This window comes from Corvus cornix, chromosome 4, assembly GCF_000738735.6.
Source record: "Corvus cornix cornix isolate S_Up_H32 chromosome 4, ASM73873v5, whole genome shotgun sequence".
NCBI classification, from domain to species: Eukaryota; Metazoa; Chordata; class Aves; order Passeriformes; family Corvidae; genus Corvus; species Corvus cornix.
The window spans coordinates 2,111,323-2,128,953 of NC_046334.1; the positions used below are offsets into that span (position 1 = coordinate 2,111,323).

The window sequence follows — 17,631 nt, forward strand, 5'->3', positions numbered from 1 at the left end:
AACCTCTCTCATTTCAGGAGGAACCACCCCTGCACAATGGGAAGACATCACCGGGACAACACCGCTGACATTTGTTAATGAATGTGTTTCCTTCACGACAAATGTGTCTGCCAGGTACCTGCACAACCAAACAGGACTTTTACAGGGATAGTCTCAAATGCATGGCTTTGTTCCACAAATATTTCTGGTAAACTATTTTAGTATGGAGAGTGGAATGAACAGAGATACTGATTATTATGCAAATTTCCATGGAAACAGAAATCCCTTATTTGGCTACCTCATTGCATATCTTGTAAGAGATATTACTTCCAGAATATCCAAAACTGAGAAGTCAGGCAGAAAGGGCCTGTAGGTGTACAAAGGTGGGGTCTAGAAGCGTCTCTTCCATGCGTCTGTTCTTGTGATGAGATTTAACTGCTTTCTTACTGAAAACAGTTTTTCACTTAAAAAAAGATAATATATAGGTATGTATGTATTTTAGTTTGTATCCTGTCTGTGATGTGTATCACAGAAATGCCCAAAAATCTCTTCCTCTGTAACAGGAGATGCAATTCATTACCTAGAAAGTATTCCATCTAGGCTGTGTAGTCCAGCAAACAGTGAAAAGAACCATGGATAACTTGCCCATGAAATTCAGTGCAAACATTCAGTGTCTGGGGCAGTTGTTACTGTTAGATTAGGTTTGTTATTTATTGAAATAGTGTGTTCGGTGTTAAAATGAGATCAGCTCTTGCAGTCCAATCTCCAGTTTAGCATTAGGTGAAATAAAGTATTGGTTTCTTATCCTTTCTCCGTTGAGAACGGGCTGTTTTCCCGTTAAGCTGGTTGCTTTGCTGATGCCCATTTCTCGTTTGGTGTAACTGAACATTCCTCTGTAACAGCAGTGACCGCCAGAGGGGGATCTTACAGTGCATTCAGCCCGCTGCTGCTGCTGCTGCAGAGGTCTGTGCAAAGGCGGGAATTAAAGGCTAATTTTAAGAACCATGTGTGGAAACAAGATGCAGACTTGGAGGAGTCTAAGTCCCTAAAATTGTGAAGTCCCCAGCAAACGGCTACACGTGATAGACAGCCAGAATGAGGGTGGGACTTTATGGTCCTGCAATCCATATTTGTAGTAGATCTTTCCAAATCCTGATGATGACATGAAAATTGATCAGTATTGTTAATATTCTGTGATACAGGCAGGGCTCCATGTAGAGATTTTAACGGGTTCTGCCTCTTGTTTTTAATCTCAATGAGTGTTCAACTACCTACTTTGCCCCAAACATGATTTGAAATGCTGGTAAAGTTAAAAAATGGGATTTTTCATCTAATTTCTGACTCTTTGCTATTCACAGTAATTTTTTTATCTCTAGTTACGTCATTAATGATGGTCAACAATTTTACCATTCATAAATTAGTTCTGTCCAAAATGAGCTTGGGAAAGAGATATATTTGTCATGTGGATTACAGTGCAGACTTGGAGGCACAATGTTTGTTTTCCATTTCCTGAGCTGCAGCTTTTAAAAGATTTAATAACTGTTGGGGCTTTTTAGCCCCTGGTGTTTGACAGCAAATCACTGAGGCATCTGGTGGTTTCTCAGAGGATGTGGCCTCTCCAGTTGGAGTCCAGCACAGCATAATTCTCCCACGCAGGAAAAGGAAAGGATCAGTGTGCAGTGCCTTTCTGTAGCACACATGCTTTTCCTCTTGCAAATGTCAGCAGCCTGGGCTTTTGAGCAGTGCGTTTGTTAAGCACTCTGAAGATCGGCACAGCACGAAATTCGCTGTTGCTCAGCTGCAGATGAGTAAGTGCAGAGCGGTCACACTCCAAAGGTGTGCTTTGGGCTTGCAATGCCGCGTAATCCACCGTGAGGAGTAACCCCTACAGATCCGAGCAGCTTTTGGGCTGCCTCTGACCCCTCCTGGCTTCCGCCTTCATCGGCTGGCTGGGAAACTCGAGCTTCCCACCCACGCAGTTGATTTTACTGAAAAGAAACGGCATCAGCTCCACAGAGAAACTCAAGTGGTAGCTGGGAAAGAAGGTACAGGACGTGTTACTGCTTGGAAAATGCTTGGTGGCTACATTCACATAGGAGTAATTTCTGATGTGGCATGCAGCTTTGCACAGCAGACAGAGTCATTCACGTTCACCTGAAGACCTCAGGGTTTGCTGTTGTGTGTGAGGAATTGACTGCTCTTTCCTTTAAGTCGGATGGGAGACAAAACCCAAGAGTGACAATTCTTTTTGTACTGTATTCTGACTTGTTATCTCCAATTGCTGTACCTGCTAATGCTGCCAGGATGGGGAAACACAGAATTTCCTTTCTGAAATCCTTCTCTGCTGATGGCACCACTCTTTGTTTTCTTTTACAGATTTTGGTTGATAGACTGTCGGCAGACGCAAGAATCTGTTACTTTTGCTTCCCAAGTGTACAGAGAAATTATCTGTGTCCCCTACATGGCCAAATTTGTGGTGTTTGCCAAATCTCACGATCCCATTGAAGCACGGTTAAGATGTTTCTGCATGACGGATGACAAGGTGGATAAAACCCTAGAACAACAAGAAAACTTTGCTGAAGTTGCCAGAAGCAGGGACGTAGAGGTACTGTACTAGACTTGCAAGTTGTCTCCGTTTTCTAGTGTCTGCTTTTAAACGAACACTTTCTGCCTTTTATCTGCCACAAGGACTGAAAAATAATCTGCCAACAAGTACTGTCATGATGCAGTATCAGCAACCATGATAAGATGGAAACTTGCGCTTTTGTCAGGCGTCAGGAAAAAGTCGTGAGGAAACCCTGTTCTCAGAGGGAACCCTGTTCCCAGAGGGAACTGTCCAACTCCATCCACAGGGTTAAAGGGAGAAGGTCGGAGCCAAAAGCAATGGCTAAATCCCCACTTTGAGTACCGCCATAAACGCACATCACTAACCAGAAAAGCAGCTGACAGCGGTCACAGTTTGTCAGCACGTTCACATACCAAGAAGTTAAAAAGCAGCAGGTTTGATTCGTATTCTGCTTTGCAAAAACAAAATTGCGTTAAATCTGTTGCTGAGCAGGCAAAAGCTTTCCTATGTGGAATGCAGCAAACTGCCTGCTAAATGCAGTTTTTCTGGCTCTGTCAGCTTCCTCAGAAGGGATGACAAATCAAAGGTGCTTTAACTTACACGGCACATTCTGCTTAGTTCAGTCTCTTTTCCATGAGAATCCCACCTTTAAAGTAATTGTCCTCGCTGTTTCTGAAGCTCTGACAGGCATCTCTTGTGCAGAGCAGCAAGATAAAATATGGGCTTATCAAAGTGAATGACAAGGCTGAATTTCTGGAAAGTAAGGATGAGATAAGTGAATGGATTGGCACTTGGAATGGCACATCTGCCAGACTGCTGATCTGATATTCAAACACGGGGAGGGGCCATAACAACAGCAGTCTGAAGATACAAGTGGTGCCATTGTAGAGCGATTCCAGGGAGGTCTTTTCCTAAAGCCTGCCTTTCAAAAGCTCTTACAGTAGGTACACACTCTGAGTTCTAGTGGCTGAAGACAATATTTCTTTGACTGTGGTGATGAGGCCAGGTTAGCAAATTGTGCTAAAATGGGAGTAAATCGAAAATCCAAATTAAAATCTAGATTTAAAAGTTTGCCCAGATTTATGACACTGAGTCCACGTTTTGTCATTTGAAGTACTGCACTATTGTTACTAAATTACAATCTCTTATCTTTGGAATTTAATAATCTGAAATGTTTCCACACATTTTAGGTACCTAACAAGTCTTGTAAATGCTGACAAGTCCTAACAGTTCCAGACATTGATTGTAACTACTGTAGAATTATCCTTAAGAAGAAATCCTTATCACCTCACAAGCATTGATGGTTTGCTTTTTTTCCTGTCCAACAGGTATTAGAAGGAAAACCCATCTATGTTGACTGCTTTGGCAATTTGGTGCCACTCACAAAGAGCGGGCAACACCATATATTCAGTTTCTTTGCCTTCAAAGAAAACAGACTTCCTCTGTTTGTTAAGGTAATGTTGATAGCTCCGTTTTGGATATTTCAGTTATCACTCCACCATAGTTTTTGTGAACAAAGAAACCAAACTAGTTAATTTATATAAATTCCCAACTGTACCCTAATTTTATCCTTGTACTATTCCATTTAAAAAGCTTTTTTATGAGTAGGAAAACTTGCAAAATACAAGCCCAAGTAAAAAGCCTCCATTCCCCCCAAATTAAGTAATGCTTTAGCCCCCTGCGGTCAGAAGGGCTGCTGTCACCGAGCCCCCATCACCAGCCCTTCTGAGAGGGAAATGAGAGAGCACTGGAAACCTCTTCCCACAAACTTTTCCTTCTACCTGGACGTTCTGACTACAGTGGAGGAAGCCATTTCCATTACATAAATAAAAGTCGTGGAGAAATGATTTATGAATGGGAACTTCCAGTAAGCGGAGAAAACCAGCCCACTCTGTCATTGTGTTACAGTTGCTGTGCGCTGCTAGACAAATTTTAAACTTTCTCCTCGTTTCCAGCAATATTTTGTAGCTTGTTTTAATTTACAGCTTCATCTGTGCCGCTGCCTTCCTTTGGCTTTGCTTTCCCCACCTGCTGAATTTTCCACCATACATTGAATACCCAAATACATCCGTACGTAAACGTACAAACAGCAGGGGGGAAAATGAAAACAAAACCACGTTGGCTTTGCCTACCTGGACATTTCTCCCCCATCTGGTGGGGAGAAAAACTCCTGCTGAACAGTTTTGAGAGGCACAAGTAGCTCGTACATCAAACCAGCAGATTAAACGTGTGTATTTTTGCTGTGCCAGGTCCGAGATAGCACTCAAGAGCCCTGTGGACGATTATCATTCATGAAGGAACCAAAATCTACCAGAGGCCTCGTTCATCAAGCCATATGTAACTTAAACATCACTTTAACCCATTTACACAAAGGTACTGAGACATTACACCCAGCTGTAGGCATCAGCATTGTCATACAAACAAGAACTGAGGAGGAGGGCAAAACGGGGTTAAAGCTTTGTGGGCAGGGATTTGAAAGAGGAAGAATTCTGTCCAAGGGCTTTCGGTGTCTTGGGTTTGGTGGCCCCAATGCCAGCGTTGGAAGTGTCACCAGGTATTTCCTGCGGACTCAGAAGAGACGAGTGGGAGTGCTCTCAGATGTTAAACACTTGCTTCCGTAGAAGTGCCAGCTTAGGATTATTCTCTCAAACCACAGGGGTTTTCCCTGTCCTGGTCAGATTAGAAGCTGCATGCCTTTTAGTGATGTATTTGCCTAAAATTATAGCATTTCAGTATAATTTTAAAGCCGAGCATCTCAACATACTTTAACTTCAAATGGTAATAGTTCCTAAATATTTCAAGTGTTTATAGATGCTAATTTATGGATGAAAAAGCATGTATATATTTGAAGTTTCGGTACAAATAAGGATCACTAGACCTCTAACCTTCCCTGTTTGTATTTTGCTTGGTTCTGTAGCCTTTTGTGTTTAAATTGAGCGTTTAGTTTTGTTGCTTTTTGACGTAAGAAATCAACTGCAGAAACGTGCTGCATTTTCTTCTGTTCTGTTAAATGTTGTCACAAGTTACTTTTTCCTACTCTCTTCTAAAAAAAATTGCCTTTTGCCTGCTCTGTTTTCCCCCTTCTCTTTTTGCATGGCACTTTGGGACCAAAAGGAATCAGATTCAGATCCAGAACCAGAAGAGGTAATGTTGCTAAATCAGCACGTTCTTGCCTACACACACTGCTCAAACACAACTAAGAGACACAACTCAGAACTCAGACACTTAGCTCAGTGCTGCGAGCACAGTGAAGAGGGCCTTGCACAGACTCACTTGGGGAAGAGACAGGGTTGAACTTCCCCCACGTTAAAATTACCAGGCTTCTCCATTTACCACATCCAACAGCCTGGATGTTACAGGTCTCTGCCGGATGACTGACGCCCGGTACAGAACCAGCGTTAACCCAGAGGTCACACGTAGAAGGTTTGGAATGTTCGTCTTTAGCGTAAACCAAGTTGCATCCGCTCCCAGCCCCGTTCTGGCACTCAGAGATGTTGCTTGGGCTCTGACCCCGACACGAATGAGTCACATTAGAAAAGCGTCCCCACGCTTCGATGACGTTCAGCTGTTGGAAACACTGTGAGAAGGGCCAGCTCCCCAGGGAGGATGGGCATCTTCTCCGTGCACAGATTCAGCAGTTCTGTGGCACCAGTTGCAGTTTCCTATTACCATTCCAAAAATATTTACCGCTGCTGTGGTAAATATTACTTCTGTTTTTGTATAGGAAACTAAAGCACAGAAAGACAAGCTCATTGATGGCTATAAGCATTTTCAACTCTTTTTTGTTTACTTCATTAATTTTTATCGTAATTAGTATGCTGACATACATCTGGGCTGATCTGGAAGAACTGAAAGTGAGGGAAGTTGAACGCCCTAGGGATGCAGGGTTACCATGTAGGGCAGTCTGTGCATCAGAGGAATTTGGGCTGTTATGGACCTGTTACACACACTGCTGAGCGTGAGATTCAATTACGTGAGCCTAAAGGATTGCCAGGCACGTACGAACATGCACGTGTGGCCAGGGATTTCCTTCTGTTCCTTGTCAGCTCATGGCAAGGCAAGGATTTCCTAACATCTCGATTGAGACTGTGCATCGCATTTATCTTTATAAAGAATAGTTGGAACTATTTAAACCTTTTCAGCACTTGCTAAAGTTACCTTGGGGGCTTTACCATGCACAGCACCGTGTATCAGCAGTACTGCACAGCTGATTTGCATTCTTCACAGCTGTCCTACCCCTACCACAAGTTTGCATAGGAAATTAAAGGTTTAACGCTGCTTCTGACTTTGCATATTCTGCCATAGCCAAATTTAAACAACATGTGCTGGTGTGGACAAATGCTAGCGGAACTGAAATAAACTGAAATTGCAAGGCAACCTCAAAAATTTGCTTCTTGAGTTTTCATAGTCTGACACTGTGTTCTGTTTAATTCTTTTTTTGGCAAGGACTTTGTTTGCTTTTGAATAAGAGTAAAATTGTAGGACTTTGTTGATCTGTACCCAAATAACTCTGAAAAACCAAAAAGGTGGCCTGTGAGGGCCATCACAGCTTCCATGTAAAGGTATCCATAGCTATTAGTGGCATCCAGCCCCAGGGCATGCCTCGGGCAGTTCTGCCATCACTTCTGCACCTGCATTTCGTCATCACTAAACACAGAGGCAAAAATGCAATCCCTGTTCTCAGAATGAACGTGTCCAAGGAAACACAAGGCATAAAACTTCCTGGTGCCTTTCAGATGCACCATGTGCCATCACATAACCATATTGGAGTATTTTGCTTTAGATGGGAAGAAATAAATTAGGAGCAATGCAACAAAATACCCGGTCGTGCAGAAGTTCAGGCCCTCCACACTTGCTGTAAGAGCATTTAAAGGAAATACACTGCAACATGTTGCATCTACTGTTGACCATGACTATAGCAAAGTAACAGTTTTTCTGGTATTAGAGACCTTAAATAAATTAAGCCACGCTTTTGCTGTTATTTTAAATGCATTCTTGGTTCCATTTACGTCCGTGTTTCTCCGTACAACTAGCACTTCACTCGTGGCTCTGTATAGCAATTCTAGTTGAACTTTTAAATCTCCTGCTTTTTTCTCTTCCAGGTTGATGTGACTTCAGAAAAAAGTAAGATTTTCTTTTTTTTCTTGAGAATGTTATAATGCAGTTTGTACGAGAGATGGTTAAGAGTAAAGATAAGCATGAAAGAGAGCTAAGTTTTAACTGCTACTGCTCATAACATCAATACCTACAACTGTAATAGAAAACAATTTAATATCTCGGCAGCTATCCAATTAAATACGCTTTAACACGTAAATTAACAAGTAATGCAGTTTAAAACCGTTCATCTAAGCATTTACTTTCCTTTGACATCCCTAGTGATCCTGCTATTGCTATGTTGCTCGTATGAATGCTCATCCCTCCGCTTTTTTTGTTTTCTCCTTTTGTTGACACACGTTCTTGCCTCATATTTGAGACGGATGACAGTATCACTTTTAATGAAAACCTAATGAGGACTCCAACCGATTTCATTAGTCTCATGGAATGCAACCATGCCAAAAAGTGATACTGTCCAAAGGAATCAGGCTGTTTAACCCTGCCTCCCTTGCCCCACCCTTTACTGTGGTGAAATATGGCTGTAAATCTGACCCGAAAGCTTGGCGCAGCACAAACACCCTCTGAGCGCGCACAACCAGGCCGTGACCGTGAGAGAGCGCGGGGGAGGGGCTCGCAAACGTCTCCTTTACGGGAGAGGCAAATCAAACAAATCTCTGCACACACTGAAGTGTCCCTGACGAGAGCTGCTTCCAAGTGCAGCCATTCTTGGATCCGTTCAGGAAAAGAACGACGTCTGCCTTGTTTCCAGTCTGGAGTGCAACGTCTTGCCTTGTTTGCAGTTAAAGTGCAGCGTGTCGCATTGGCCTCCGGCCGCTTCCTCACTGCCAAATCCCCCAGGGCCCCAGAGAAACCCCGGTGGGTGTTCCTGCTCCAGCCACACGCTGTCTGGACAGCACTTCCAATTTATTTCCCACTGGAGTTGCTTTGCTTCAGGCTGATTAACTCCGTTATTGGCCAGTGGAAGAGTCATACGTTTGATATTTATGAAAGTACATACTACAGTTTTACAGAATTACTGGCTGGCATTTCGGTGTGCACCAGACAGTTCACTGTAAAGCAGCAGCACCAAAAGACCACATTTTCAGCCCCAAAATACCCGCAGCAATCTGGCTCTAATTAATGTACAGCACAAATACTTAGCGCTCGTTGCACCCAGGAGAACAGTGTAGCAAAATGAATCCTTTTTACAGATAAAGACAGCTAATTCTGTGTTGCTTAGGTTCTCCTCATCTGCATTAGTGCTTTGACTTTTGCTGGGGTGCTGAAATGTGCAGTTCCATGTGACGTGCTACCTTGAAAGGGAAAATGCCCATTAGTAATTCCTAAGCATTGTGTTCTGTTTGTAACTTGCTTCAGTTCTCCACTGTTTTGTTCTGTTCAACGTGCATTTTCTGCTAGTCCTTGCTGAAATGAAATATTACCAGCAGGCAGTTACGGCATAGTGGGAATTAGCTGCAGCCACCTTCCTGTAGTTGACTGCCAGATTAGACAATATTTCACCACAGTATGTTTTACAGGATTTTCATGTACCTTTAATTTCTATGATTAATTTTTAGAGCTCTTGTTTTTAACTGAAGCTACCTACCCAGCAGCATTTGCAACACCTTTGCTTTGCATGGAAATAACTTGCCTTACATGAATTGTATGTATGTGTCTAGTGTGACTGTCTGTGACTTTGGGTTGCCATACATTACATTTTTTAAAACTCTGAAATCACGTCTAAGTTGATTCACAGTTTTTTCTTACTCTCTCTCCTTTTCTTCTCTGTCTTCTCTTTCCTCAGTCAGTTCATTAGTTGTCAATGAGGATGTTCCAAGGAAAGGACCATGCCTCTTAAAACAAAAGCCTGTTTGTTTCATTGTGTAGGTGTGAAATCCCCTTAGATGAAATGCCGGTTTGCAGCTGATTCAGATCTCTACGTATTTGATCGTATTTTAGATTACTGCAGAATTACTTTTCATTTTTTATTTTGGTCACTAAGAAAAACAAAACTGTTAACCCGATGTTATTCTGACAGTTTGCTAACACTGGCTTTCTCTTAGAGGAAATGGACTTTCAATCAGTTCTAATGCTTTCCCCCTTTTTTCTTGTTTTTCTTTTTATTTGAACATTGATCTGTAACATCTGAACAATCTTGAGATGCCTCTCTTTGTGTAACTTCACTGTGTTTCTTCTGGCTTTGATTTGAAATTTTGTTGTTGTTGTTTTGGGTTTTTTTTTTAGTGGTGTCCTGATTTGGTTTGTTCCAGCTTTGATACTGTATGTGTGGTTGTGCTCTAGCAATAAAGTGAAGCAAGTTATTTCCTGCCATTTTCCTTTTCAGTTGGTTTTCCTTCCCCCCCCACCCCCACCCTGTTAGCTTTGCTTTGCTCTTGTACCCTCAGATCTTGTGGATCCACCATTCCCAGCCCATTTTGTTGACCTTCCTACCACTACAGCCAAAGACTGTCATTTTCAGTCCTGATTACATTTTCCAATCTCTATTTTTGATTTCCATTTTACTTTCGATGTTTTTCATTCGCATCAAAGATGACGAGACAGAATCTACAGAAACATCTGTCCTGAAAAGCCATCTGGTTAACGAAGTCCCTGTACTAGCCAGTCCAGACCTGTTGTCTGAAGTTTCTGAGATGAAACAAGATCTGATCAAAATGACTGCCATCCTGACAACTGATCCTTCTGATAAGTCAGGCTCCATTAAAGTGAAAGATCTTGAAAAGCCCGCTGAAGAAGAGCCAGGAGAACCTTTTGAAATAGTTGAAAGAGTGAAAGAGGACTTAGAAAAAGTAAATGAAATTCTGAGAGGTGGATCCTATACCAGAGAAGAGGACATTTTGCAGAAGTCCCTTTCCAAACAAGAACCCTTAGAAGAAGAATGGATCATTGTCAGCGATGAAGAAATCGAAGAGGCCAGAAGAAACGCTCCATCAGAAGTCACGGAGCCGAGCCGCGCTGAAGTCAGGGCAGACAAAGGGGCAACAAAGAAGGGGGAGCCGGATGCGACAGGAGTGGTGGATTACCTTGCAGAGGATTTAAAACCACGCGTTTCTCTTCATGAGGTACAGCCACAGGCCTTACAAGAGGAGGGAGTAGAAGAGAAATTTGAAGCAGCAGTAGTAAGCAGGGATTCTGAAAGAAAAGGAAAAGACTTTCCAAAAACTGGGAAAGCAAGCTCGCAGGAGCAACAGAAGGCAGCCTCAGAAGTTAAGAAGCCCCTTAGGGCAAAATTAAGAGAAAAGCCAAAGCCAAAGGAAGGCAAGGCGCACAGCAGCGGAGAGAAACTGAGACTGCCTAAGCTTGCTGCAGACGAGGCACCGGCTGGGGAGCCTGGCCTAAAGGTGACAGCTGCTCCGGAGCCTAAAGCTGTGTCCCCTGTTATTGAGGAAACTCCCATTGGCTCAATAAAAGATAAAGTCAAAGCTCTTCAGAAACGAGTGGAAGATGAGCAAAAAGTACGGTCAAAACTGCCTGTCAGAGTTCAGGCAAAAGAAGGCCCTGCCGAAAAGGCGCCTAAAAAGCCTGCACAAGTTAAAAAGCCAGTAGCACACAAAGCCCAGCCGCCTGTCTCACCTTCTTCTAAGACAGAGAGACTCGAAGAGACCATGTCCGTTCGGGAACTGATGAAAGCCTTCCAGTCAGGGCAAGACCCGTCCAAGAATGTTTCTGGACTGTTTGAGCACAAATCTGTCAAACAGAAGCAACAGGCCCCCGAGAAGGAAACGTCCCGCAGGAAAACAATTCCTTCACAGAGTGAAACGAGGCGGGCGTCAAACCTCAAGACAGACAAACAGAAGGACAAACCAAGCACGGTGCCAAAAGCAGAGAAAGAGCCACAGTCAAAGAAAGGAAAAGCACAAACTTCTACCATGGAAACTGCCAAGAAAGCTGGTGGCAAAGACCAAGTAAAAGAGCAGAGCAGCAAAAAGCCAATCGAACCTCTCCCTCCGGTAATGGTTGCTGAAAGGGCCAAAGAAACAGCGCCTGGGAAGGGCAGGACTTCTGATGATCAAGGAGATCCTGACTTCCAGATCAGCCCTGACAGGAAAACCTCAACGGACTTTTCTGACGTCATTAAAGAAGAACTGGAGGATAATGACAAATACCAACAGTTCCGACACCTCTCAGTGACAGAGGAGGGAGAGCTTAACTTGGAGCAAGTACTGACCAGTCCTTTCGGTGCTGCTTTTCCCACAGAGTATGGGAAAGACGGATTCCTTCCTGCTCTTTCTCTGCAAAGTGCTGCTCTCGATGGGAGCTCCGAGAGCCTTAAACACGAAGGTGTGGCTGACTCTCCAGGCAGCCTACTTGACGGAACCCCTCAGATCAGCTCGGAGGAAAGTTACAAGCATGAGGGTCTGGCAGAGACTCCTGAAACAAGCCCAGAAAGCCTTTCCTTCTCACCAAAGAAAAATGATGGGCAAATTGAAGACGCTAAAGGAGCGGTAGGAGGAGTACACACAACAGCAGAAACATGTTCTCCGAAGGAACTCTCCTCAAAGGAAGATGAAAAAGGTATTAGTGAGAGGCAGCTAGATGCTGTTACCGAGACTAGTGAGTCTCATTCTGACCATGTATCAGAAGAGCGTGTACCTCCAGCCTCTGAAGAAGAGGCTGATAAACTTAAAGGAAGTAGCTCAGCTTCCATTATGAAAGATATTAGCAGGGATAAAGAATCCAGAACCACTGCACATTTCACTAAGTCTTCTGAAACACATGACACTGCTTTAGAGAAAGAAAAAGATGTAGCCTGTGAACGCCGTCTTACAGTTAGAAGTCCCCAGAAATTGGAACTTTCACTTGCTAGCCATGATAGTGAAGGCTTTAGCCCAGTTGCAGATGACTCTTTGACTATAAGCCATAAAGACTCCCTGGAAGCAAGCCCAGTGCTAGAAGATAACTCATCACACAAAACGCCTGACTCTTTGGAGCCCAGTCCTATGAAAGAGTCCCCCTGCCGCGATTCACTTGAAAGCAGCCCCATAGAGCCAACAGTGAAGGCTTGTATTTTGGGGCAGGGTCCTCCTCAGTCTGTTCTTAGCAAAGCAGAAGCCTGCCCAGAGCTGGCATCAGTGCGTTCCAGGATTCTCCGTGACCCTGAGGGAAGTGCCGATGATGACAGTCTAGAGCAAACATCCCTCATGGAGAGTTCGGGGAAAAGTCCCGTTTCACCTGAAACTCCTAGTTCAGAAGAAATTAGCTACGAAATCACACCTAAAATGGCAGACGTACCAAAGTCAGCCACCATCCCTGAAGTCAACGAAGAACCGGAGGATGATTTGGAAAGTGAGCCAAAGAAGAGATTCACCCCCGAAGAAGAGATGTTTAAAATGGTGACCAAAATCAAAATGTTTGATGAATTGGAACAAGAAGCAAAACAGAAGAGAGATTATAAAAAGAGTCGTAAGTCAGATGAATCTTCTGTGATTTCCAGTTCAGAAGCCTCATGTGAGGCCGAAGCACCAGAGCCAACAGCCGTAGGGGAAAAAGACACACCCACAGTGGTGACACCTGCAGCTGAATCTAGGAAAAGTTCTTCCTCTTCCGAAAGCGAGCCAGAATTGACTCAGCTCAAAAAAGAAGCCGACTCGGGTCTCCTAATGGAGCCTGTGATCCGAGTGCAGCCACCCTCACCTTTACCATCCAGCATTGACTCCAGCTCTAGCCCCGACGAAGCAGGTTTCCAACCCATTGATTCCCAACCACGCTCTGTCAGGATAGGTGAGGTTAAAGCACAAAGCAAAGGTGACAAAGAGGAGCCGCTTATCCTTGGGCGCAGCTGTAAGCCTTCCACGAGCACCTGTCATTCCGATGGTTGTGCATCAGCAGAAAGTGCTGAATCAAAAGGTTGTGACAGTACAGGTGACTGTGAGATAGTCAGTCCCGATGCCCTGGTTACACGATTGGGGTGTACTCCCTGTCACTCTGTTGGTGACAGTTCTCAAAAAGAGGTTCACACTGAGTCTTCACTAATGATTGAGCAGTGCAACGCTGCTGAAAAAGATGTCGAACCCATGGCAGCATTACCGCACAGAGATTTCATTTCTACGGGAGACGTGTCAGAGAAGGCAGATGATCTTTCTTGTGGACACGGTACCACCGAGTACTCTGTTCCACGCGATGGCAACCTGGCCGAAGGTGACACCGCTGACCCTTCTGCTTCGGCAAGGGATTCGAGAGAAGCAGATACAGGTTGTGAGGCATCTCACGGGGCTGGTCATGCTGAGGAGCCCTTACCAGAGGATTCATCCCTAACCACTGACACAGTGGAACTCGAGAGCTGTGCGGCAAATGCTGCTGATGGTAGTGATCCGCATATAGTGAGCCCTTACGAAAATGTGTCTTCTGGGCATTTCTTTATTGACTCTGAAAGTCTGGTAGGATCTGGTAGAAGCCTTCTATCTAGGGAAACCTATTCTGTTGTAGCAGGGAAAGATCAGACTGGCGAAGCTTTACTTAGCAGAGACACAGGCAGTGAATATTGCTCTTCAGAGGAAGTGTACGTGGAAATAGAGCCCAAACCAGAGGACGAATTTCAGACAATGTCACAAGGGTCTCCGGCCTCAGATTCAACAAAATTACCTGAATCTGCCCTTGAGGATATAAGAGATGAAACAGAGCAATTGACAGGTCAGGTTGTCATCACTAGAACCGATGTGGATTCTGACACGTGGAGTGAAATACGTGAAGACGACGATGCTTTTGAAGCTCGGGTGAAAGAAGAGGAACAAAAGATATTTGGGTTGATGGTAGACAGGCGATCCCAAGGCACAACCCCTGACACGACACCAGCCAGGACGCCCACCGAAGAAGGGACACCACTCAGTGAACAAAATCCTTTTCTTTTTCAGGAAGGCAAGTTGTTTGAGATGACTAGAAGTGGAGCCATTGACATGACCAAAAGGAACTACCCAGATGAAAGCTTTCACTTCTTCCAGGGGGGGCAGGAGCCTCAGGAAGAAGTTTCTCTATGTGAAGAAGCAAAAGAAGCAGCAGAGGTGGAATCTTCACAGCTGAAGGGCTCACCAGACCCGTTTGCACCTTCAGAGTCAGAGGCGTCAGATACACAAGAACAAGATGCATTAAAATGCTCACCCCCGTCACCCGAGTTTAGCGACAGATCTGAAGAAATGACGGGTGAAGGTGTCAGCACAGGCACTGCAAAAGCAGATGTTAAATCCAGAATTCCAATTAAAATGGGTATTTCAGCTTCTTCCAAATCACCAAAGAAAGAAACCGCTGCCTCTGAAGCTGAGCCCCTCTCCAGAACGGAGACCGACATGGTCGATAGCAGTCAGGTGCCTTGCCCCATCTCTCCCGAGCAGTGTGCGGTAGAAGATGAATTAGATTTTTCCAAAGTCTCTCAATCAGTTAGTTCTGAACAGGGTGAGGAGTCCCCAGACTCTTCCCCAGAGGAACAGAGATCCGTGATTGAAATCCCTACTGCTCTAATGGAGAGTGTGCCTTCTTCTGAAAGCAAATCCAAAATCCCTGTAAGAACAGCTGCTGCCACATCGCAATCCTCACAACAACTGGAAAACGAGAGCCTTGCCCCGGATGACTTCCTAGACAGTTTGCAATGTGAAGGAAAAGATGGCCAAGCAAAACCAAAGTCTAAAATTCCCGTGAAATCCGCTTTCCAAAAAACCGAGCCGCAACACTTGTATGCGGACACATCCGTCCACAAGCCAGAGTCACCCAAAGCGCTCGACATGACGAGCGCGGTCCCTTCAAAACCAGACAGCCGGAGTAAATCGGAATCTGACGCCAGTAGTCCCGTGGATCCAAAGGCCAAACGTTCCATCAAAGCTAGGAGTTACGCTGAGGCTGAGGCAGAGGCCAGGGAGAGGGAGAGTGAGATGAAGTTTGAGCTAGACTCAGATGAGGCAACAACAGCAAGATCGAAGGTATTTTCTTCACGGTTGCCAGTTAAAAGCAGAAGCGCTACAGGCTCCCGCAGTGCTTTTAGTCCCACAAAGGAAAGTAAGGACCATTTCTTTGATCTTTACAAAAACTCCATAGAGTTTTTTGAAGAGATTAGTGACGAAGCTTCTAAATTAGTGGAAAGACTCACACAGTCAGAGAGAGAACAAGAATTAGTTTCAGATGATGAAAGCAGTAGTGCCCTAGAAGTTTCAGTTATTGAAAATGTGCCATCCAGTGAGACTCAGCAGTCAGTTCCCGAAGACATCTTTGACATCAGACCCATTTGGGATGAGTCTGTAGAGACTCAAATTGAACGTATCCCTGACGAAAATGTCCATGACCGTGCTGAAGGTATTTGCCAACGACTGGGATTCCCTGTGCAACGCATGTCATGAATTAAACTCTTTTTGTTTTCTTTGGTGCGTGTGTGCGTTTGTGTACAGGTGTAGTGTGTGTGGCATTTTCTTTTCAGCTTTTGGTGGTTAGTTGTGCTTTTTTTTCCCCTTGTGAGCTGTGTTTGGGTTTTTTATTTTGTGTCTGTGTTCTTGTCTGTGAAACGATCTCAAGATTGCAAACCATAAATGCTTATGGGGAAGTGTTACCTTAATAAGCAAAAAAACACTTCTAAACATATGTATGGTTTTATCATTAAACTGATTGCTTAGGTCATGCACGTTTTGGCTTTTGACTTTCCCTGGCCCTATTACTAACTCTTAACTTCTACTAATAACAAATGTTTGGGTGTCAATTGAAAGCGAGACAGGCAAATTTATAGACTTTTGAGTTGGTACGCAAAGAGATCTGCAGGAGTTTTAAAGAACGAAGCTTTTTGTGTTCCCTTTTTTTGACGGTCCGTGTCTGAAGAAAACCCTGAGTCACGGGTAACGTTCGTACACGTTTTCTGGTACTTGGTTTTCCTCTCACCTACTTGTGTGCTAGTGCTGGGTAGCCCTAATGGAAATCAGGAGTTGAAATGACACGTGCATATCACGAACCCTAAGCAATTTCCTGATTCAGAGGTGTCGCAATCCACGTGCGCGTTCGGGGAAAATCAAAACTCAAATTCTGCCATCCTCAAACGAGCTCTGGGGATGGGAGGAGCTGTCAGTCTCACCTTTAGTAAAGGAATGAGGACTGACGAATGACCATGTGATTTTTCCTTGCCTTTGTTGTGAGCATTTTGTCTCACTCCCTGTCCAGAGGGTCAAAGACACTGAAATTAACAGTATCTCAAATACAGACCATAGTCTCAAGTGCTGTGTGGGCTGTTTGAACACCACTTGCCCTACAACAGAAAGAACACGATCAGAAGCACCGGTCCCCGATGAATTCTTCCACCCTGGCATTTGCTAAGGAGGCATGGAAAACGATGGCTCTTGACTTTGACTAAGTCTTCAACTGAACGTTAGAAAGAAGTTTTAGAGTAAAATGCTTGGCCGAAACAGACACCGTAGGTGCTTCAGTCCTAGATGACAATTCCACGTGAAAGGCTGATTTTCAGATGGAAAAACTAGATAGTGCTGTGCTTTTTGAAAAGCCAAGCTTTTTGGTTTTCTTTTTGAACCTAGGGATTTACAGGCCTCGCTTGAGTTACGCAGCCTGTCCACATTTAGACGCAGCAGTTAGGAAAAACCAGCGCTTTCCCTTCTTGGGCTCTCTCTCCTATGGAAATGGTTTTTAACTTGCAAAAGGCAACTTGTAGCTCTCTTTGACCTTTAGATCAACAGGATGATCAGGAAAAGACAGAGGAGAGACTGGCCCATATCGCAGATCACCTTGGATTCAGCTGGACAGGTAAAACGCACGTTGTCTGCTCCAGAGAGAAAGGATGGGAATGGTCCCCACTCCTTTCATGTTTATTCTGGATTATTTTCTGATTATCTGAAGATGTTTTATAAAAATATTTCAGAAGCTTGTTGTCTTTGGAATACTAAGAGTCCTAAATGGGATCACAAGGTACCTAAACAATCACAATCACCTAAAGCAATATTTATATTGTGGATTCAATAGACCTGAGACAGCGAACGGTAGTGGAGACAAGTGAGAGT

General features: G+C 44.2%; 1 protein-coding gene across 1 annotated transcript in view; it reads left to right on the plus strand.

Annotated features, from left to right (window-relative positions):
* Positions 1 to 17,631, plus strand: part of ANK2 (ankyrin 2) — a 139,328-nt gene that overhangs the window by 97,558 nt on the left and 24,139 nt on the right. Inside the window, 9 exon segments of the mRNA XM_039551201.1 lie at positions 18 to 114; positions 2,356 to 2,584; positions 3,874 to 3,999; positions 4,795 to 4,902; positions 4,904 to 4,918; positions 5,660 to 5,689; positions 7,648 to 7,669; positions 10,190 to 15,934; positions 17,303 to 17,377. Coding sequence (XP_039407135.1) covers positions 18 to 114; positions 2,356 to 2,584; positions 3,874 to 3,999; positions 4,795 to 4,902; positions 4,904 to 4,918; positions 5,660 to 5,689; positions 7,648 to 7,669; positions 10,190 to 15,934; positions 17,303 to 17,377 — 6,447 coding nt within the window.